Source organism: Mobula birostris, chromosome 4 (assembly GCF_030028105.1).
Source record: "Mobula birostris isolate sMobBir1 chromosome 4, sMobBir1.hap1, whole genome shotgun sequence".
Taxonomy (NCBI): Eukaryota; Metazoa; Chordata; class Chondrichthyes; order Myliobatiformes; family Myliobatidae; genus Mobula; species Mobula birostris.
The window spans coordinates 116,077,488-116,100,954 of NC_092373.1; the positions used below are offsets into that span (position 1 = coordinate 116,077,488).

The 23,467-nt window shown below is 42.6% G+C and overlaps 1 protein-coding gene across 2 annotated transcripts in view; it reads left to right on the top strand.

Annotated features, from left to right (window-relative positions):
- acox3 (acyl-CoA oxidase 3, pristanoyl) overlaps window positions 1–23,256 on the top strand; it is a 167,058-nt gene extending 143,802 nt beyond the window's left edge. The window contains exons 15-18 of one of the 2 annotated variants that reach the window (XM_072255944.1): window positions 11,708–11,882; window positions 12,568–12,635; window positions 14,760–14,846; window positions 16,712–23,255. In XM_072255944.1, the coding sequence (XP_072112045.1) occupies window positions 11,708–11,882; window positions 12,568–12,635; window positions 14,760–14,846; window positions 16,712–16,831 (450 nt within the window). In that variant the 3' untranslated portion in view covers window positions 16,832–23,255. Of the gene's footprint in view, window positions 1–11,707; window positions 11,883–12,567; window positions 12,636–14,759; window positions 14,847–16,711 lie in introns of both variants that reach the window. The other variant, XM_072255945.1, reaches the window with a different exon arrangement.
- Window positions 23,257–23,467: the final 211 nt, after the last annotated feature.

The window sequence follows — 23,467 nt, forward strand, 5'->3', positions numbered from 1 at the left end:
TAACTAGCTCCAGCGCCCTCCGGGTTAGGGTTAGGGCTACGGCTATGGGTAGGGGTAGGTCTCAGGCTAGGGGTAGGGCTATGGCTAGGGGTAAGGTTAGGGTTGGGGTTAGTGTTTGGGTTAGGGTTAGGGTTAGGATGTGAGTATGCGGGCAGTGGGCAAAATATCCCTCTAGTGTTTGTGGATCTCGTACTGGAGATGCAGTATCACTTTACCCTGCCACTTTGTTCTTGGCCCACGTCATCATCATCTCGGTCCCCAACTTTCCTTTACTGGGATCTTCCTCCTCTTCAACCTCCATTCTGGAGTTTAAGTTACAATAGTGGAGTTATTGCCTATGGATAGTGTTTGGATTTGGGGTCTTTTTTATAGGGACTGTGTGCTGTGATCTGGGGGTTGTGCGGTAGCTCATTGAGGGGTGTTGTGGGGAGGGACATGCCCGGGGGTAGAGTTAGGTAATGGGGGTTGAGGATTCAAGGCGGGTGGGGTGGCAATTGGCATTGCGGGTGTGGAGGTCTCCCCTGCAGTAGGGGGGAGGGCTGAAATAGGAGCCTAGCTGCTGGTGATATTGGGCGAGTTTGGCCCCCTGATGGGGTAAGGGCTTGGGTTTATGGGGGTGTGTAACAGGGTTGGAGATGTTAGGTTTAGGGGTAGGGTAAAGGACTGTTATATAAGCCCTTTAGTGTGGTGTGGTTTGGGTTATTTAGGGTTAGGGTTAGGGCTAGGCTTAGGGCTAGGGCTACGGCTAGGGGTAGGTCTAGGGCTAGGGCTAGGTCTAGGGCTAGGGGTAGGGCTAGTGTTAGGGTTAGGTTTAGGGTTAGGGTTAGGGCTAGGTCTGGGTTTAGGGCACGCATTAGGGGGCCCTAATGCCCCCTAAGCATTAGGGCATTAATGCTTTCTTTTGACTTCCTCATCTACCAGGCACATGCACAGCTATAGTTCCATCTATTCACCAATTACCCTTCGACATCAGAACTTACCTGAAGCCAGTCACTATCCATGTGACCTAGTTCTCTCAGGTGTATTCTAGTCCTGGTTCATTTCTACTTGACCTTTCTCCTCTATCCATTGTCAACCCAAACAAAAGTCATGGGTATTTTTTAATTGTTATAACAGGAAATTTAGGATTTATTTGTAAAACTGTCCAAAGTATTAGAAAAAATTTAACTTTTAGAAATACTTTAAGAGCAATTTGCTGCAGGACATTGGACAGCTTCCAACCAGGATTAATTCAATATAGGCTATGTGCAGTTTATAAAGCTGTTATTCAGGTGGCTAGACATAGCAGTTCAATTTAAAATGACATTATTTCTGAGAACAGCAATATTAAATGAAAGGGTAATAAGCTATCCTTGGGACCTCTTAAAGTAATGGACTGGCTGAAGGCCAAGCAGATTAACAGTGCAAACTTGCACTGCAGGAACAGAAAGGTTATGAAAAAACTATGGTAACATCCTGAATGAACTCCACTCTCAGCAAATCTCGAGAAAGGAGGAAATTAGCAAGCAGTAAGTCTGTAGCTGATGCAAGACATCTAATATAAAACAGTTAGTAATGATAAACTAGAGAAAATCTGCAGATGCTGGAAATCCAAGCAACACACATAAAATGCTGGAGAAACTCAGCAGGCCAGGCAGCAGCTATGGAAGAAATTACAGTCGATGCTTTGGGCTGAAACCTGAAGTCCTGCCAAAGGGTTTTGGCCCAATACATCGACTGTACATTTTTTCCATAGTTGGTGCCTGGCCTGCTGAGTTCTTCCAGCATTTTGTGTGTGTCATTGGGAATTATATAAAGTATTTATGGACAAAGCTCAAATTAATAGTATAATTTGTCCTATTCTTCACTTATCATCTTAGAATGGTGAAAGTAAGATCATCAATTTATATATCCCACTTCTCTTCTTCTCTTTGGCCAAACCTAGTCATTAATTTTAAGGACACTGTAAATTATACAAATGACTCGAGGAGAGACATTTTTTTCATTTTGTTTATGCCATTCTGCAAGATTATAAGATATGGAGATCTTACTTTGATCTGCATGTTTTCTGAAAGCAACATTTTGTTCTTAATTGAATTTGGGCTCCATTTATCCGTTTGTCTCCTCTTGCTTTTTATTTGGTGGATATTCATCCTGCATCCCTCGCGTGTGGCTTCGCTAGTAAGCCCGGTAGCACCGTTTCTGCTGATGGGAGAAGGGACAAAGGTGAGTTACTGTCACCTTAAAACCAGCCCTTCTGGCAGATGGGGCTCATCAGCCATGGTTGGCTGCTCATCTAGGAAAAGGAAAACTCTGATCTTAAACCTCAGCTGCCTTACGGTTATACCCACTCATGGGGAAGGCTTCAGCAGTAAACCCCGAAGAAAAGTCTGGAGCTGAAGTACCTAAGGCCATCCTATGTTGAGTTCAATCCCGACTGTCAACTCCTGCGATGCTGCTGGTGCCGAACGATATCAGTCTCTGCCATTCCTTTGGATTCATTAGCTTCATGGAGATGGGGAGCCTGCTACGTGGGCAACAGCTTTGTCTAAATTTTGTACTGCCCTGACTTGAGTATCACATAGAAATTAGGTTGACCCTGACAACTGGAGGGGCTCATCTGGCATACAGTCTACATGTGCTCTTTAATAAATCATTAATCACATCATTTGCTTTTCCCAATGGTCCCACCCAGCACATAATTGTTGGCTCAGATCAGTGCCGATTGCTGATTGCATCGCCTCTGATCTGGGCCGTCAATTACGTGTTGGGCAGCACCTAATTAATTAGCATGTTTATTTCAGCATTTTTCTTAAAGATATGCTGTGTGCATCCCGGCTACGGCTGCATTTTCCATGAATCGATATCTGTCCGCAGCCTGAGTGTTGGGGTGGTGGGACACTGGGGTATCATCTCGTCGTCTGTTTCCAGTAGAGCAGGCAGCTCATCTTCTCCTATGACTGCCGGCCTTGATGTCAAAGGTCAAGGTTCGTCGTCTGCTGTGGCTGATGTGGAAAGCTTGCTTGATTGCTGAGCCTTGCGCATTTTTCTATCATACAGTTCTTTGTAAGCACTCAAACTATCCTGCATATGCCCTAAACCTACGTACCCTTTCAAAATTAAAGTCGTACTTTATCATAATCATTCGGTTTCGATTGTTATCCTTTCCTCCTCCAATTGCATCAGCTCTACATCTATCAGTTCTTGGTCATGGGATGCCAAAACCTCTTCAACATCATCTTCATCAGCTTCCACAAGCCAAACTCACATTGTCCTTACTTCGTTCACCACGATCAAAATGTTTAATTATGTCTAGTTTTTACACTAAGTGTAACACCCTTACGAGCTCTTTCAGGCTTTTCCGATACCATAGAACTCATCTTGCAAACGGCTGCTCACAGGCAAGTGTTTAAGCAATGCCGGCGAGAATGCTGTTCCGAATCCGGGGGAGAGCTGCTACTCGGGGCGCACGCTGCCTTTTATCGCGCGCTGATTTTTTTTAATTGGGCGCTACTTTTTTCGTAACAGTGAAAACACCTTCTGTTAGCGAAAACAGCATACTAATGTAGGTCTTTCGTAACAGTGAGGTTTCATAAAGCGAACGTTCGAAAAGCAGGGGACACCTGTACAATGTTTCTCCGGAGTGATATCACAGAAAACAAGACAGACCAAAGACTAACACTGACAAAACTACATAATTATAACATATAGTTACAGCAGTGCAAAGCAATACCATAATTTGATAAAGAACAGACCATGGGCACTGTAAAAAAAAGTTCTCAAAAGTCCTGAGTCGATCGACTCCCGAGTCCCCGATAGCAGGTGGCAAAAGGGAGAAACTCCCTGCCATAAACCTCCAAGCAGCATCAACTTGCTGATACCTTGGAAGCAGCCGACCCCAGCCGAACCTGAGTCCATCCGTCCGAAAACTCCGAGCTTCCGAGCAGCCTCTCCGATACCGCCTCCCGAGCGCCATCCTCTACCGATCGCCTTCGACCTCTCCCTGGCCGCTGAAACACGCAAAGCCGAGTTTTTCGGGGCCTTCTGCTCCAGAGATTCCGGTTACCACACAGTAGCAGCGGCAGTGAAGCGGGCATTTCAGAAGTTTTCCAGATGTTCCGCTGTGCTCTCACGTCTGTCTCCATCAAATCAGGATTGTGCACGATCCCCTGCTTGACAAGTAACAGATATTCATCACCGAAGTGGCCGCACGCGCTGTCGTCGCGCTGCCATCTTCTCCCCCCTCCCGGGAGGAATTACCCTATTGGATGAGGTGAAGCAGAATTCCAAGGTCTTCTGCAAATACAGTACTGTGCAAAAGTCTTAGTAACATTTACATAGCTAGGGTGCCTAAGACTTTTGCACAGTACTGTATTTGTTAATGTGGAGTAGAGAGCGAGTTTGTGGATTTAGTTGTAGCAAAGGATGTTGGGACTGATGGAGATGAAACACTGCAGGAGGGGTGTGGGACAGGTGGCAGAGAAGGAGTGCCAGGGTGGGGATGGCATGGGTGCAGGACACACCCAGCCCTGAGACACCAGGCAAGGTCACTGGATTCTACATAGTTGGTTTATTGATCACTGTAGAATGTCTCTCTGGTGCTCCCACTCTCTTTCCTCTCCCTTTGCCTTTTCCCAACCACGATTCCCCTGTCCCTGATCCATTCCCTCTCAATCCACAATAGGGACCCATATCAGAATCAGGTTGATCATCACTCACATGTGTCATGAAACTTGTTTTCCTTTGTTGCAGAAGTACGGTGCAAGACATAAAGTTACCACAGCACTCTGCAAAAGTCTTAGGCACCCCAGCTATATATGTGTGCCTAAGACTTTTGCACAGTTCTGTATATTAAGAGCAGAAGGATAGCTAGGGACAAAATTGGTCCATGTGGTCATCTATGCATGGAGCCAAAAGAGATGGCGGAGATCTTAAATGGATTCTTTGCATCTGTACTTACTCTGGAGATGGGCACCAAGTCCGTAGAGCTGAGGCATAACAGTGCTGAGGCCATGAACCATGTCCAGATTACAGAGGAAGAGGTGTTTGCTGTCTTGACGCAAATTAGGGTAGATAAATCCCCAGGGCCTGACAAGATGTTCCCTTGGACCCTGTGGGAGGCAAGTGCAGAAATTGCAGGGGCCCTGGCAGAGGTATTTAAAACGTCCTTGGCCATGAGTATGGTGTCAAAAGACTGGAGGATACCTAATGTTGTTCCATTGTTCAAAAAAGGCTCCAAAAATAAGCTGGGAAATTATAGGCCAGTGAGCCTGACCCCATTGGTGGATAAATTATTGGAAAATATTCTAAGGTACAGAACAGTAAATACTTGGAAAGACAGGGCCTAAGTAGCTTTGTGCTGGTAGATCTATGTCTAACCAATCCTGTGTAGTTTCTCAAGGAGTATACCAGGAAGGCTGATGAAAGCACGGTAGTAGATGTTGTGTACATGGACTTTAACAAGGTCTTTGACAAAGTCCCTCATGGGAGTCTGGTCAGGAACGATTAATTGCTTGGCGAATTGGATTCAACATTGACTGCGCGGGAGAAGTGGTAATAGATGGTTGTCTCTCTGTCAGGAGGCTGTGGCTAGTGATGTGATGCAGTGATCAGTGCAAGTGTGGAGCGAGCTTCCAGCAGAAATGGTGGATGCAAGTTTGATGGCAACATTTAAAAGCCTTTTGGATAAGTACATGGATGGGAGGGGTAGGATCCCGGTGCAGATCAATGAGACTAGGCAGAATAACAGTTTGGCATGGACTAGATGGCAAGTTTTGTTGGGCTGAATGGTCTATTTTTGTCAAAATTTTTCTAATGTTCCGTGCTGTAGTGCTCTGTGACTCTATGTCACAGCCACCAGTACCCAGAGACCCTTGTATTTCCACTTCTGCCCTGGTAAATGACCCAAACATCACTGCCCTCTCTTGAATACTTTAGCGGTAACAATCATATAGAAAACTGTCCTTTCATATTCTTTTCCTGAAGCTAAGACAAAAGTCACCTTGTTATCCAACAGTGAACATTTGTTTTCAATAAGTATGATTTCCCAATACATCCATCGATTTCCAGCTGACTAAAGAGAGATTCCTGGAACGCAAGTGTGCATATGCATGTGAATATCCAACATTCATGAATCAAACATTTAATTAGATATAATCAAATTCTGGAAGGACTGACCTCCAACAGTTTTTCTTTTGTTTATTGCCTATTACCCAGCCATACTGTCTGGATGTCTGACTGTCATGCTAATTGCATGCAGGTCTTTAGATTCATTCTCTCCTTCTCCTCCTCCTCTGCATTTGTTTACCTGGAGGCTGGATATGATTGTAAGGATTTTATTTACAATGTGGAACAGGCCCTTCCAGCCCTTTGAGCCACACTGCCCAGTAATCCCCTGATGAGCCTGGTCACAGGATCATTTACAATCACCAGTTAACCTACCAACCAGTACGTCTTTGGACCGTCAGAGGATATCGGAGCACCCCGAGAAAAAAACCCCACACGGTCACAGGGAGATTGTACAAACTCCTTACAGGTAGTGGCAGGAATTGGACCCAGGTTACTGGCACTGTAAAGTGTTGTGCTAGGTTGCGAAGAACACAAAATCTTCAGACCTGCTGGAATTAGTATTGCAGGCTCGTTCATGCATGAATATGCCAGTGGTCTTCTATATCAGATTTTTTTTCTGCTAAGTGCCAATTACTGAACAGATGGGTTGATGGGTTTCACACTAGAGTTCAGAGTCATGTGGTTAGTGAAAAGTCTTTGTCACATAGAAGTCATCTTCGAGTTTGTCCTGTAGCCTCAAATGCAGATGCGAAGCTGAACTGATGACAGGCGAAGGGTATCTCTGCTCCTAGGGTGCGGAACATTAACCATGTGACGGACTTTGTATGGTCACATCATTACTGACTGAGGGAGTGGAATCTTACAACACGACCTGGATTAACATGTAGATAAGAGTTTCTGCAGCTGCTAGAAACACTGACATTATGCTGGAGGAGATCAGTAGGTCAGGCAGCATCTGTGGAGAGGAACAGGCAGGCCTGATGAAGGGTCTCAGCCTGAAAGGTGAACTGTCTATTCCTTTCCATCGACACAGCCTGGCCTGCTGAGGTCCTCCAGCATACTGCATGTGTTAATCTGACTAACCTGTCCCTAAAATATGACGCATAGTATATATTCCGTTAGAGCCTTCATGGAGAAGCCTGGAGTGTCCGGTAACGACTGTGTTTGTTCTTACTGCTGGTTCCTGTCTGTGGTTCTCCATGGATTGTCACCTTGTCGTGGTGGAGAAGTTTGTGTGGTCCTGTGATCCTGAGAGCAATGCCGTCTGGAGCTGTGCTGCTGGTAGGGTCACCCATGGCGGTAAGGTCGAGGGTGAGGTCCCTGACAAAGAACAATCCAACCAAGACCTCAATGGCGGAACAGACGGACGAAATTACTTTGAACTCAACGGCTGTGAAGGCGGATGAAGGCTGCAACAAATCCATCAGCTCCAATCGTTGTGGTTTCCATGCCATTGGAATCAGTTGGTTGATTTTTGAAGTATCGTGTGCTTCTTGGAGTGCAACATCAAGTGCACGTTAAACAAATACACGCACAGGCATCTTTGCTCTGTGGGCCACTTCTTCAGAACGAAGACCATCATCCTCGACCTCGAGGGATAGCCATGACAAGGTTCCTGTCCAGAAAGAATGGGATATGTTCAGAATAAGCCTTGAGTAAGGCTGATCTGTAGAAGTCAAGGTCACCATGACCTTCCAAAGGCCAACAGGGAAAGAACATTTGCTGTCTCATTAGACGTGGCTGAAGCAGGTATCACATCTCAGTGAAGACCTTTTCTGAAACACGGATGTCCTTGCACATTCTTGAATAAAGTATGACAGGAAATCTCCTCCCTTGACCCTGGATGAACATGGTCTCCTTCTGGGAATCCTTTTCTACCTCCAGCCAAAATACTGAGTGTATTACTGCTGAATTTTACATCCTCTCCGGTCACATTTGGTTTCCTGACACTTCATTGTGGAAGAATTTTACATAATGTTGACCCTTGTCTATAAACAGCTTGAATTGGTTTGTCATCTGTTTTACTTAAATTGTTCTTTCCTGTTGTATTTTAAGTTTGTGTACCCTTTAACCTTTAGGATCAAAGTGCATCATTAACTTACCATCAAAGTGCAAATATGTCACCTTGAGATCCATTTCCTTGCGGACATTCCCTGTAAACGCAATCGAATCAATGAAACCTGCACACAAGATGGATCAAAATTCCTTGAAAGTGATTCCATAGGTTGTGGGAACAGTTCAGTGTTGGAGTGAGTGAAGTTAAGTGTAGTTATCCCCTCTGGTCCAAGTTCCTGATGGTTGAGGGGTAATAACTTATTAGAGAATTATGTATTCTTTAGATGATAATGGGATTCAGGAAGTATCTGATAAAAACCAGATAATCTCAGCAGATACAAAGCATTATCAGGGTAATCATTCTGAGACAGTGTGCATCACCAGGCTACATTTTTCTCTACTCAAACATCTGTCAAACATTTTTAAAAATTAATACCTCTCATCATATCACATTCCCAATGTATATCACTTTCCTAGTGGGTAGCAATCATGAGGATATATATTTACAACTGACTTTCAATATCTAGATCTAGAAAGTGCCATAGACCCAGAGATAGAGCACAGAAACAAGCCATTTGGCCCATCAAGTGAGTACCAGCCATCATTCACCCATTTGCGCTAATGCTATTTTGCTTAATATCTCTCTGTGTTCCCATCAATTTCCCCCAGGTTCTACCACATACCTACACGCTAAGGGCTACTTACAGTGACCAATTACCCAATTACTACATGTCATTTGGATATTCTTTTACCCAAGCAGTACAGGAAAATTAGCCTCACTGTTTATTCAGTTGTAAAGCTTGTAGCCTCCATAGACCGCACAATTGAAATTGAAAATAGTTAAGTACTGTACCTTGAATCAGGCCTTCATGATGCATTTTGAGTTCTAATATATTGTCAATACATTGGGAATCAGCTTTCCTTCGGCTAACTGGGAGAGTCCTGCCCACAACTGTGCAGTCTGTGTGAAGAGTTGCCGACAATAGCAGCCCATCAGTGAGTCTGCGAGCAGAGATTGCTCCAACTTCAACTGAGCAAGTGAACATGTAACCAAGTGGGAAAGTTTGCTACAACTGCCTCTTCGTCCACAAGTGCCTTTGACTGAATTTGTCACATCTCCTCTCACATACCAATATGTTGGATTGAGTTTCACTTTATCGTCCCTTTGAAAGGTCTGCACCAATGTAGCCACGTACCTCTACATCTGCAATTTAGCAAATGCAAAATATCATGAATGCTGGGTATCCATCATCAGAGACCCCAGCCCTCCAGAACACACCTTCTCCATACTCTTTTCATCAGGCCCGTGGTATAAGATCCTGGAGGTTCAAGAACACCTGCCATCATGAAAAGCTGTCACAATGACATTTCTTGTTCTTTCTCTCAACTTATGTTAACTTGTATATATAATATACTGTGATGTTGCTACAAAAAGCGGATTTTCAAAGATTCAAAGTCTCTATCGAAGTATCTATGCCGTATACAACCCTAGGATCTATCTTCCCCACAGACAGCCACGAACCAAAGAAAACCATGGATCCCGTTCAAAGAAAAACATCAACCCTGCCCCCCCACCCCACCAAGCACAGTTCAGTGTTCATTATCTGCAGGCCGCCCCGATTCAAAATCACCCAAATTAACAACAAAAATAAAGCAACCAGAAACCAGAAACACATTATAACATGAACCAGAGTCCAATCCACAGACCGCGTCTATACCTGTCTCATGTATGCCTACATCAATGTTGAAACTAGAAACACACACATGAACTAGAACATTTGAGGACAGGAGAGAAACTGATTCAGTATAGCCGTGCTAATGATGTGAAACATTAACACTCTTAAGTATGTATCTAACAAAGACATTCCTGTTCTATTTCACATTTCCAGCATCACTTTACTTTTGAATAATTATTTAGTTCGGTCCCAGGCAACACAATACTACCACGCGTGGAGCTGCTACCTCTTGCAAACCTGAGATAAATACTGACCTCCAGTGCTCTTTGTGTGGAGTTTGCACGTCTTCCCTGTAACTACTTGGTCCACGTGCTCAGGTTTCCTCTCGTGTCCCTAATATAAAAGCAAGGATGTAATGCTGAGGCTTTTTAAGGCACTGGGGAGGCCTTACTTTGGACCCCTTATCTAAAAAAGGATGTGCTAATACAAGGGAGAGTTCAAAGGAGTTTCCCGAAAATTATTCTGGGATTGACAGGCTTGTCATATGAGGAGCATTGATGACTCTGGGCCTGCACTCACTGGAATTCAGGAGAATGGGAGGGGGCGAGATCTCATTGAAATCTATCAAATGGTGAAAGGTCTCAATAGAGTGGATGTGGAGAGGATGTTTCCTATGGTAGGAGAGCCTAATGCAGAGGACACAGCCTCAGAATAGAAGGATGTCCATTTGGAATGGCGATGAGGAAGAATTTCTTTAGCCAGAGAGTGGTGAACCTGTGGAATTTGTTGCCACAAGCGGCTGTGGAGGCCAAGTCATTGGGTATATTTAAGGCAGAGGCTGATAGAGTCTTGATTAGTCAGGGTATGAAGGGATACGGGTAGAAGGAACGAGATTGGGACTGAGAAGAAAAATAGGATCAGCCATGATGAAATGGTGGAGCAGACTTGATGGGCTGAATGGCCTCATTCTGCTCCTATATCTTATGGCTTATGGACAGGTTGGAAAACCTTTGGAAATTTTCCCTCGCTTATAGCTGAGTGAAGGAGTGACATAGAGTTGAGGGGAATAAAATGCAATTACTGTAGATGGATGGTGAACAGTCTGCATGGATGTGTTGGGCCTGAGTTCCTGTATCCTTCCTGTGTGATGCCATGATTCTATATGCACTTCCGGGAATGTCTTGAAGAGTTTCTGTGGCAGGATTGCTTTATCATGTTTCCATAGTTTCCAGTTACATTACATTTGTTGCTGAAACCTCGTCCAAAATTCACTTTCACAGTCCAATCTCATTCTCGCCCATCCATTCTCCTAACTCAGGCTGACACTAGCCCATGCTCCACCCAGTGCAATTTAAAACTTATATAGAACAGATTATTCCAAGTCGTGGCAATTTAAAATATTAACTCTGCATTGACGCTGCCAGAATGACTGAATATGCTCAGCAATTTCTGCTTGGTTTTGCATTTTACCCTTTGTGATGGTACTAACAAAACTTTTTTTATTAACAACAGAAGAGATATTAGCCACAGCTCTGGTATATAAAACTTGCTGTATATCAGAGTTAATAAAAATGTCTATTTGTTGGCTGGAATAATGTTGCTTTTCGTTGTAACTTGAGTTAAGAAGCAGCCAACGAAGTAACTCTGGTTGCTGAAGGTGGAAAGGAACCAACAGCTATGATGAATTATAGTAGTCATTATGGGGAAACTAGATCCAGCCAAGAATGAGTAACAAGAAAAACGCATAAAGCAAGGAAACTGAAAGCTCTTCTAGAACCTAAATTTCAGCATCAGCAACAGCTTACACTCTGGAAAACTTGCAAACACACTTGCTGCTCTGGAAAGTGTCCTCTGTCAATGCACTAATTAAATTAATCTAACTTCTTTATTCTACTCTCATATGAATCCATTGTCTTTCGCCCCTCTAGGTGTATTATTGTAGATCACTGGCAATAGCCTTCATCGAGCACAGCGTGTTGCAAAAGTTCCATGATTTTGTTCATAGTACCAGCACCCCAGTTCATTTACAGCCTGTGTTGAAACAGCTGGCATCCTTATATGGTCTTTGGTCTCTTACCAAACACGTAGCGGTCCTATACCAAGGTGAGTTTTACTGGAAACGCCTCTTTAGACTACTTTCATATGCCCACGTTTACCACGGAATTTGCTTTGATAAAGTTCTCAAGATGCAATTGTTCTGTAATAATGCAGATATCTCGATATGTATGTATTGTTTCAGACATGATTGTGAACAGCTGAGAGTACCGTTTCACTGTGGATTTTAACTGTTCCTTCCCAGTAACCTTTCATGTTTCATCATCAGAATGTTGGTGCTGCCAGAAATGTTGTCATCATTTTAAGATATTACAGTTTAGGGTGAAATTCTGCAACTTTTTCATCATGCTGCACAGAAGAAATGGAAATCTTACTCTTGAAAGATGCAAGTTTTTGTTCAAAATAGGAATAAAAGGGTCTTTTTTTCATTTATAATCCCAGTGGGTGGTTCAGCACAGGCAATCTGTGAAAATATTTCTGAGTGTTTATTGTAGAACATTAAATCCGTTTAAAGCAGAAAGTTCTGTAAGTGCTTTATACAACCTGTCCTTTATAGTTCATTATAAGTGTAAATTTGCCACTTGCGTGGAACTTTTGTTTACCATATGTCAGGATCACAATGGAAACAAGGCATTTGTAAATTATTAGTATCTACAGCTTTTACCTCAAAGTACAGTAAACTGATGCTATAATTTGCAACAGCTAATCAGGTCAATTCACTGTTTATGCACAGGGGGATATTTCTCAGGTGACAAGCCCGCAAAGAGTGTGCAGAATTCTGTTTTAAACCTCTGCGCTCAGGTAAGTTGTGAGCATGATATGAACAGGTTGAAGTGTCTGCACCCATTTCTGATGGAATCTTGGCCCGCCAAGGAGCTGTGCTAGGCACCTTCATTCACGTTTCACCCATTTTAATATAGGAGAGATCACTTGTCTCAAATGGGTATCCCTGTTGAATCTTGGAACCTCTGCACTGTGGATATTAGAACCAATGTCCCTGTTTGACAATGGCAGCAGCAGCCCAGTAGCATTTAGGGTCTGAATAGGCTGCTCACAGGCAAGGAGGAGCCATCCCCCAACTCTGCTTTGCACATCCTTTCTCACACTTCCCATCAGTTTCCCTCAGTATCACCTTCACCCTCCATTTTCTGCCATTGGCTGCTCCCACCCACTACAAATTTTCCAGCTGCCGCACAGAGAGTGTTCAATGGCTCTATCAAGCTTCTCAATGGATAGCACTTGAATGAGGTAGCAGTTACAGGCTCGGGGGACAGCTGATTTCTGCTTGTATAAATGAAATTCAGGTGTTAAGTGGGAGAAGATCACTGTGTCAGCAGCTTCATAAAACAAGGATATCAGTTTAACAACTTGGCATTACGGCAAACCACTGTGCACCAGAACTGCATGAAATACAGTTTCTACGTACGAGTATCTTCCTCTAGAACTTGACTTCTTCCATGTACTGGCTGTTAGGTTCCTTGGTGAAATACTGTATATTGGCATAAAATAAATCCACTTCCAAACAGGCATTGGCTGATGAGAAAAATAAAATCTATCCAAAATTAATCGTACTCGAGCATTCACGAGCTGGAAAAATGCCACACTAGAAAGAGAAATGTTCTTTGAAACTGAAATAGTGATGTAACTTTTTGGTGCAAAAATGATGAAGCCACCTTTTGTATCTTAACGGTGATACACGTAACCAATTATCTTTGAAATGCTGAACCAGGTGTTGCATACCCAAATTGCCGTGATAAGATTTCTGTTGATCAGCTGGAAGAAGCAGGAGTTTACTTTTCTCTGTATAATTTCATAATTATGAAAAAATCAGAATAACGATTAGATACAACACTGTGTCATGTCATCTGCAGAAGTTCTCTGATGACTTAGCAATAGTTGGGTGTATGAAGGGAGGACGGGAGGATGAATACAGGGCCCTGGTGGAGGAATTCATCAAATAGTGCAAGCTGAATCATCTGCAGCTCAACATCAGTAAGACAAAGGAGAAGCTGATGGACTTTAAGAAGACCAAGCCTGCACTACTCCCTGTTAGTATTGATGGTGAGGAAGTGGATGTGGTGAGGACCTACAAGTACCCGGTTGACAGACTTAAGTAGAACACCAACACAGAGGCTGTGTACAAGAAGGGCCAGGGTCACCTCTACTTCCTGAGGCCTCTCCTTCACATGTTCTACCAGTCTGTTGTCACCAGTACAGTCTTCTATGCATTGGTGTGCTGGGTCAATGGCATCAACGCAGGTGATGCCAACAGGCTCAATGAGCTGATTAGAAAGGCTGTCTCTGTGATAGGAGTCAAACTGGACACACTGGAGGCTGTGGTAGAACAAAGGACCCCACGGAAAATCCTGGCAATTCTGGACAATGTTTCTCATCCTCCAATGCCACCTTGGCTGAACAGAGGAGCATTTTTAGTCATAGACTAACAACTACGCTGCTCCAAAGAGCACTATATGAGGTCATTCTTACCCTTGGCCATTAGGCTCTACAATGAGTCAACCTATAGCTGGGGAAGTGACCCTCTCCTGTTAGACTTTTCATTATTCTTCTTACTTCTCTTCTAATATGTGTATATTTGTGCACTTGTAATGCTACTGTGACACTGTAATTTCCTTTGAGATCAATGAAGTATCTATCTATCCAACTATGCTTGTGCAAGGTGGAAGAGTTATACATTCACAATTAATAATTATAATGCATTGTAATAAATATTTGGTGCAAAATACTGAGCAAGTACTGTACTCCTGAATATAAAAAATACTATTAAAAAATGGACCAATGAAGATCAAAATAAACCTTTGTTTTCCTTTCATGCTTAGAGCAATATCCAGTTCAATTGTTATTTCACAGTAAAAGTAAGATTGAAAGTATGACTATTGAATATGTTAATTATTTGTGTTAAAATAGCTGAAGGATGATACGGTGGCATTAGTAGATGTCCTTGCCCCGCCTAACTTTATTCTGAATTCGCCAATTGGAAAAGCAGATGGAGAGGTAAAGCCAGATTTGTTTTTTATTTTGCTCTCTTAGTTACAGTAGTTTGTGTTTTTCTTTATTGCACCTTTATATTTCTGAGTGTGCTATTACGAAGAAAGACCTGAAATAAGGTTTATCATATTGCAAGGCACCTGCTGTTGTGCTGTTTACTGAACAATTTCAGATGTATGAGCAACACTACTCACAACACAGAGAGAGAACAGAGCAGTGAAACGTATCTTTATTGAGCATTCGAGACCACAGTTTTAAGACGAGTTCTAAAACTGTGAGTATAAGGTTCACAAGGAGGTTAATACTTGTGGCAATTTCCCAGCTACAGCAAAGGCTTTTTCAGGTTTACTTTGAACTTTGCATGAATATTATTTTGTGTAATAATATATAAAACAAAAAACAATCCCTTGCATTTTGATATCTACAACCTGAAGTGCCCCATTTTCCCAATCCCAGTTTGCTGGCTTCACTGCACTTCTTCAGTATGCCAAATTAATCAGCAGGGAGCCTCTCAGCCTTTGTGCAAGTCATCTGATACTGTTGATCTGTCAGTCTTTAGGTCTGTGAGCTTCTCTAAAACTTTCTACCTTGGGGTTGGATTTTTTTTTAAAAGTTCTCCCTTATTTAAAATTAGCCCATCTTTTGTCCTAGGTATAGTATATTTGCAGTTTCCTCAGTGTGATACAAAAAAATTGATTCAACCCACTGGCCATTTCTTTGTTTCCTGTTACTGATTCACCAGCCTCTCTCTCTGCAGGCCTCACACTATAACTATAACTATAACTCTTCAGGCCTCACACTATAACTTAACTGTAAATATGGTCATCACTTGCTGATCACCACTACAAAAGTCAAGGACTGATCATCATTTGTTTATGCATAGTTTGTGTGAAATCATCTTAAACAAAACAGTTATTATAGTTCCATCTCATACTATGCTTTAGTTTCTTTTCATGGAGAATCAGCAGCCAACACAATATTTCAATGCTTTTTACGTACCTGAGTCAGTAAGCTTCATATTTATTTATTGAGACACATCACGGAGTAGGTCCTTCTGGCCCTTTGAGCCGTGCTGCCCAGCAACTCCCAATATATAATCCTTATCCAATCACAAGACAATTTACAATGACCAATTACCCTATATCTTTGGACTGTGGGAGGAAACCAGATTACCTGGAGGAAACCCACACAATCTTGGGGAGAATGTATAAACTCCTTACCGGCATCTGCGGGAATTGAACCCTGGTCACTGATACTGTATAAGCTTACCACCCTAATTACATAGAGGATATGCAGTAGATACATCTGCCAATATTTGAGACCATTAAAAGCCACAGATTTAGGTTTTCCTGGATTGAATAAAGCACTGAATAGGATTTACATATTCCCTCATGTGCTCCCTTTATGTTATGAATTTATGCAAGATTTTCTCTCTAGCAAAACTAGTCCTAAATAATTATTATTCAGCCCATCAAGTTTGTTCCAGTCTGCAGAGAGTTCTCTCCTGTCCCATTGCCCCACTTACTTCCCGGTAACATCTTATCTCAAACACCCATCCACTGTTCCATGATTCACCTCCCACCTATCGACATAAGGAGTAACCTGAAGTAGCAACTAATCCATCAGTCAGTCCGTCTTTCGGACGTGAGGGGAAACCAGAGGATCCCGGGTAGACTCGGACATGCTAACCCCAGGCCTCACTGGAAGTCAGCATTAATCCCAGGTGTCAGGAGCTAGGCAACTTATTGCTGTGACAGTTTGCCACCCAATTAATAAACCACAAATTAGTATATTTGCCATTATCTGCTGGTTCACTCTGAAGTTTTCAATCTTGTAAAGTATGGATAAATTTGCTTTTTCTGTCTGTTCAGATTTATAAGAACCTGTGGGCAGCAGTTCTTCAAGGCAAGAATGCACTTGAGAGACCACGGTGGTGGGCCGAATTTTGTTCCAATAAGCCTTCTGTTGGAAGCTTGAAGTCCAAACTCTAATAAATCTTTCATTAAAAACACGCATCAATAAACCAAAGCATAGTGTGACATCATGATTATCATTTCACATGATAAGTCTGTGATTAATTGATTACATTCATAGAAGATTTATATGAGTAATGAAACAAAGAGTACATTGTGCAATAACTACTCCATAAGACCCCAAGATATAGGAGCAGACATTGGACATTTAGTCCATTGAATCTGCTCTGCCATTTCATCATGGATAATCCAATTTCCTTCTCAGCCTTCTCCCCATGATCCTTCACGCCATGACTAGTCAAGAATCTATCAATTTCTGCCTTAAATATATATAAAGACTTGGCCTCCACAGCTGCCTACTCCTCAGGGAAAAGACTGCAAGGCTTGGCAGTATCAATTTGTAAACTTCTCAACCTTACATTGGTTGTAAAAGAAAAAAAATTCTATTGTGAAGTGTTGTTGTTCAGGTGAGATGTAAATTAGTTCTTAGGTTAAGTTGGGTATCTGGGATCCCTTAGCAATGCGTAAGGAATGGGAAAAGGTTGACTACTGCATTCAGATTAGTTGCTGCAGTTTTCTAATTAATGTTAACTGAGTGGCTTTGAAGTACGTTAGGATCTCACACCCAGAATATTTTGGGAACTTTATGCTCTGGTGGGAAGTATGTGAACAGTAATTGTTGCAAAGTAATGCAAGTCTGTTCTTTTGCATTTTCAAACAACCTCAATATTTGTAACCATTGCTAACATGAAGATCAAGAATATTGTCATTTAAAGAGCAAATCTAACTGCATTTTCCTATTGTAAACCATTTTATATTTGTTTTTCTGTTTGATTTTGGATTTGTGGTAAACCTTTACAAAGCTTGTACTTTGTGTGCTAAACATACTACAACAATTTGAGGGGGACCAATATTCTTGAAGGACCAGTTTACTAGAGCTGCTGAGAGTGGTTTAAGCTAATATGGCAGGGGGATGGGAACCGGGATGATAGAGATGAGGATGAGCCAGCAAGTTTACAAGTAGCTGATGGGTGTAACATGAATGTAAGGAAGGACAAGCCAATGATTGGATAAAAACACAGTCAGAGCAAAGGGTTAAATTGTACCACAGAGGCAAAATTCAAAGGCACGAAGAATGCAGAACTGAAGGTGCTGTATTTAAATGCCTGTAGCATTCTGAATAAGGTGGAATAACTCATGGTGCAATTGGAGATTGATTGATATAACGTTGTGAACATCATTGAGTTGTGGCTGAAAGAAGACCACTTTTGGGAGCTTAGTCAGGTCAGGTCACAGATCTCTCAGTGGGTGAGCATCTGGGGGACAGTGACCACCGCCCCCTGGCCTTCAGCATTATCATGGAAAAGGATAGAATCAGAGAGGACAGGAACATTTTTAATTGGGGAAAGGCAAATTATGAGGCTATAAGGCTAGAACTTGTGGGTGTGAATTGGGATGATGTTTTTGCAGGGAAATGTACTATGGACATGTGGTCGATGTTTAGAGATCTCTTGCGGGATGTAAGAGATAAATTTGTCGCGGTGAGGAAGATAAAGAATGGTAGGGTGAAGGAGCCATGGGTGATTAGTAAGGTGGAAGATCTAGTCAGGTTGAAGAAGGCAGCATACATGAGGTTTAGGAAGCAAGGATCAGATGGGTCTATTGAGGAATATAGGGAAGCAAGAAAGGAGCTTAAGAAGGGGCTGAGAAGAGCAAGAAGGGGGCATGAGAAGGCCTTGGCGAGTAGGGTAAAGGAAAACCCCAAGGCATTCTTCAATTATGTGAAGAAAAAAAGGAGGACAGGAGTGAAGGTAGGACCGATTAGAGATAAAGGTGGGAAGATGTGCCTGGAGGCTGTGGAAGTGAGCGAGGCCCTCAATGAATACTTCTCTTCGGTATTCACCAATGAGAGGGAACTTGATGATGGTGAGGACAATATGAGTGAGGTTGATGTTCTGGAGCATGTTGATATTAAGGGAGAGGAGGTGTTGGAGTTGTTAAAACGCATTAGGACAGATAAGTCCCGGGGGCCTGGCGGAATATTCCCCGGGCTGCTCCATGAGGTGAGAGAAGAGATTGCTGAGCCTCTGGCTAGGATCTTTATGTCCTCGTCCACGGGAATGGTACCGGAAGATTGGAGGGAGGCGAATGTTGTTCCCTTGTTCAAAAAAGGTAGTAGGGATAGTCCGGGTAATTATAGACCAGTGAGCCTCATGTCTGTGGTGGGAAAGCTGTTGGAAAAGATTCTTAGAGATAGGATCTATAGGCATTTAGAGAATCATGGTCTGATCAGGGACAGTCAGCATGGCTTTGCGAAGGGCAGATCGTGTCAAACAAGCCTGATAGAGTTCTTTGAGGAGGTGACCAGGCATATAGATGAGGGTAGTGCAGTGGATGTGATCTATATGGATTTTAGTAAGGCATTTGACAAGGTTCCACACAGTAGGCTTATTCAGAAAGTTAGAAGGCATGGGATCCAGGGAAGTTTGGCTAGGTGGATTCAAAATTGGCTTGCCTGCAGAAGGCAGAGGGTGGTGGTGGAGGGAGAACATTCAGATTGGAGGATTATGACTAGTGGTGTCCCACAAGGATCTGTTCTGGGACCTCTACTTTTCGTGATTTTTATTAACGACCTGGATGTGGGGGTAGAAGGGTGTGTTGCAAGTTTGCAGATGACACAAAGGTTGGTGATGTTGTAGATAGTGTAAAGGATTGTCAAAGATTGCAGAGAGACATTGATAGGATGCAGAAGTGGGCTGAGAAGTGACAGATGAAGTTCAACCGGGAGAAGTAAGAGGTGGTAGACTTTGGAAGGACAAACTCCAAGGCAGAGTACAAAGTAAATGGCAGGATACTTGGTAGTGTGGAGGAGTAGAGGGATCTCGGGGTACATGTCCACAGATCCCTGAAAGTTGCCTCACAGGTGGATAGGGTAGTTAAGAAAGCTTATGGGGTGTTAGCTTTCATAAATCGAGGGATAGAGTTTAAGAGTTGCGATGTAATGATGCAGCTTATAAAACTCTGGTTAGGCCACACTTGGAGTACTGTGTCCAGTTCTGGTCGCCTCACTATAGGAATGATATGGAAGCATTGGAAAGGGTACAGAGGAGATTTACCAGGATGCTGCCTGGCTTAGAGAGTATGCATTATGATCAGAGATTAAGGGAGCTAGGGCTTTACTCTTTGGAGAGAAGGAGGATGAGAGGAGACATGATAGAGGTGTACAAGATAACAAGATAGAGTGGATAGCCAGCACCTCTTCCCCAGGGCACCACTGCACAATACAAGAGGACATGGCTTTAAGGTAAGGGGTGGGAAGTTCAAGGGGGATATTAGAGGAAGGTTTTTCACTCGGAGAGTGGTTGGTGCATGGAGTGCACTGCCTGAGTCAGTGGTGGAGGCAGATACACTAGTGAAGCTTAAGAGACTACTAGACAGGTATATGGAGGAATTTAAGGTGGGGGCTTATGTGGGAGGCAGGGTTTGAGGGTCGGCACAACATTGTGGGCCGAAGGGCCTGTACTGTGCTGTACTATTCTATGTTCTATGTTCTGTGTTCTATGTTAATATCAAAGGATATACTTTGTATCAAAAGGACAGACAGGAAGGCATAAGCGGTGGTGTGGCTTTGTTGGTAAGAGGTGGAATTACGTCTTTAGAAAGAAGTGACAGGGTCAGAGAATGTTGAAACTTTGTGGGAGGAGTTAAGAAACTGCAATGGCGAAAAAAAAAACATTGTGGGAATCATATATAGGCCTCCAAATAGTACCAAGATGTGGGGTTGAGATTGCAAACGGAGCTGAAAAAGGCAGGTAATAAGGGTAATGACACAATAGTAATGGGGGACTTCAATATGCAAGGGGATTGGGAAGATCAGGTTAATGTCAGATCGCGAGAGAGGGAGTTTGTTGAATGCCTGTGAGATGGCTTTTTAGAGCAGCTTGAGCTTGAGCCTACTCTGGGAGAGGCTAGTTTAGATTGGGATTTGTGTATTAGGGAGCTTAATGTAAAGGAACCCTGAGGAAGCAGTGATTATAATAGGATTGAATTCATACTGCAATTTGAGATGGAGAAGCATGTCACATGTATCAGTATTGCAGTGGAATAAAGGGAATTACAGAGGCATGAGAGAGGAGCTTACTTAGGTGGATTGGAGGAGGATACTGACAGAGCAGAAATGACTGAAGTTTCTGGGGATAGTTCATAAGGCGCAGGATAGATATGTCACACAGAAATCGAAGTTCTCAAATGGCAGGGGTAGCAAACCGTGGCTGACAAGGGAAGTTAAGGACTGCATAAGAGCCAAGGAAAGGGCAAATAAAGTAGCAAACGTGAGTGAGAAGTTGGATGATTGGGAAGCTTTTAAAATCCAACAAAAGGCAACTAAAAAAGTTGTAACAAGGGAAAATATGAAATATGAGGGCAAACTAGCCAGTAATATTAAGCAGGATACCAAAAGTTTTTTCAGTTATATGAAGAGTGAAAAGGGAGGTGAGTGTTAATGTTGGACCACTGGAAAATGATGCTGGTGAGGTAGTAACAGGGGACAAAGAAATGACAGATGAACTTACTAAGTACCTTGTATCTGTCTTCACTGTGGAAGACACTAGCAGTGTGCCAGGGGTCTGTGAGTGTCAGGGGGCAGGAGTGAGTGCCATTGCTATTACAAAGGAAAATGTGCTAGGCAAACTCAAAGGTCTTAAGGTAGATAGGTCACCTGGGCCAGATGGACTACATCCCAGAGCCCTGAGAGAGGTTGCTGAAGAGATGACTGATACATTGGTCATGATCTTTCAACAATCACTTGATTCTGGCATGGTCCCGGAGGACTAGAAGATTGCAAATGTCACTCCACTCTTTAAGAAGGGAGGAAGGCAAAAGAAAAGAAATTATAGGCCGTTAGGCTAACATCCGTGGTTGGGAAAGTGTTGGAGTCTATCATTAAGGATGAGGTTTTGGGGTACTTGAAGACCAATGATAAAATAAGTCAAAATCAGCATGGTTTCTGTAATGGGAAATCTTGCCTGACAAATCTGTTAGGCGTTCTTCAAGGAAGTAGCAAGCAGGGTGGACAAAGGAGAGTCAGTGCATGTCATTTACTTGGATTTTCAGAAGGCATTTGATAAGGTGCCTCAGATGAGGCTGCTTAACAAGATAAAATCCTATGGTGTTACAGGAAAGATACAGGCATGAATAGAGGAATGGCTGACAGGCAGGAGGCAGCAAGTGGGAATAAAAGGGGCCTTTTCTGGTTGGCTGCCATTGTCTAGTGGTGTTCCTGTGAGGTCAGTATTGGGACCAGTACTTTTCACATTGTTTGTCAATGATTTGGGTAATGGAATTGATGGCTTTGTAGCAAAGTTTGTGGATGATACAAAGATGGGTGGAGGGGTAGGTAGTGCTGTGGAAGTAATGCAGAACTTAGACAAATTAAAAGAATGGGCAAAAAAAGTGGCAGATGGAACACAGTTTGGAAAATGTATGATAATGCATTTTGGAAAAAAGAAGAAAAGTGCAAACTATTATCTAAATGGGAAAAAAATTCAAACATCAGAAGTGCAAAGGGACTTCAGAGTCCTCCTGCAAGACTCCCAGAAAGTTAATTCTCAGGTTAAGTCTGGTAAAAGAAGGCAAATACAATGTTGGCATTTATTTCAAGGGAATAGAATATAAAAGTAAGGAGATAATGCTGAGGCTTTATAAGACAATAGTCAGGCTGCAGTTGGAGTATTGTCAACAGTTTTGGGCTCCATTTCTCAGAAAGGATGTGTTGTCATTGGAGATTATGGGAATGAAGGGGTTAACATATGAGGAGCGTTTGGCAGCTTTGAGCCTATACTCACTGGAATTTAGAAGAATGCAAAGGGATCTCAGTAAAATCAACCGAATGTTGAAAGGACTAGATAGGGTGGATGTGGAGAGGATGTTTCCTGTGGAGGGGGTATCCAGAACTAGAGGGTACAGCCTCAGAATTGAGAAGTGACCTTTGAGAACAGAGGTAAGGTGGATTTTTTTTTTAGTTCGACAGTAGTGAATCTGTAGAATGCTCTGCCACGGACTGAGGTGGAGGCCAAGTCCATGGGCATATTAAATGCGAAAGTTGATCATTTCCTGATCGGTCAGAGTATCAAAGGATATGGCAAGAAGGCAGGTGTATGAGGTTCAGTGGGATCCAGGATCAGCCATGAAGGAATGGCGGTGCTGACTTGATGGGCTGAATGGCTGAACGCTGCTCTATGTCTTATGGTTTGCTGGTTTTTAACACTTACTGGGAGTGACAAACAAAGGGTTATTATTATTTTGTTAAAGCAATAGTGTGCTATTCTGTTAGATATTATCATTGTTGGTTTAATATGCTTATTAAAGAATATACTTCTATTAAACTAGTTGGAAACTAAATGATTGTTATGTGATCTATATGATTGTTACAAAATTCAAAATAAAAGTCTCTCATATCAAGTCAAGTTTATTGTCATTTACCTGTATACCGCCAAACGAGACAACATTTCTCCAGACCAGGTTTAAAGCACAGTAGTACACATAACCCACAATAAGTGAGGAAAGTAAGAATTGATCTATTAATGAATTATGCATAGATAAACAAAGTGAAATGCATAAATTAAATATTGTAGGATACAACACAAATGTAACCCT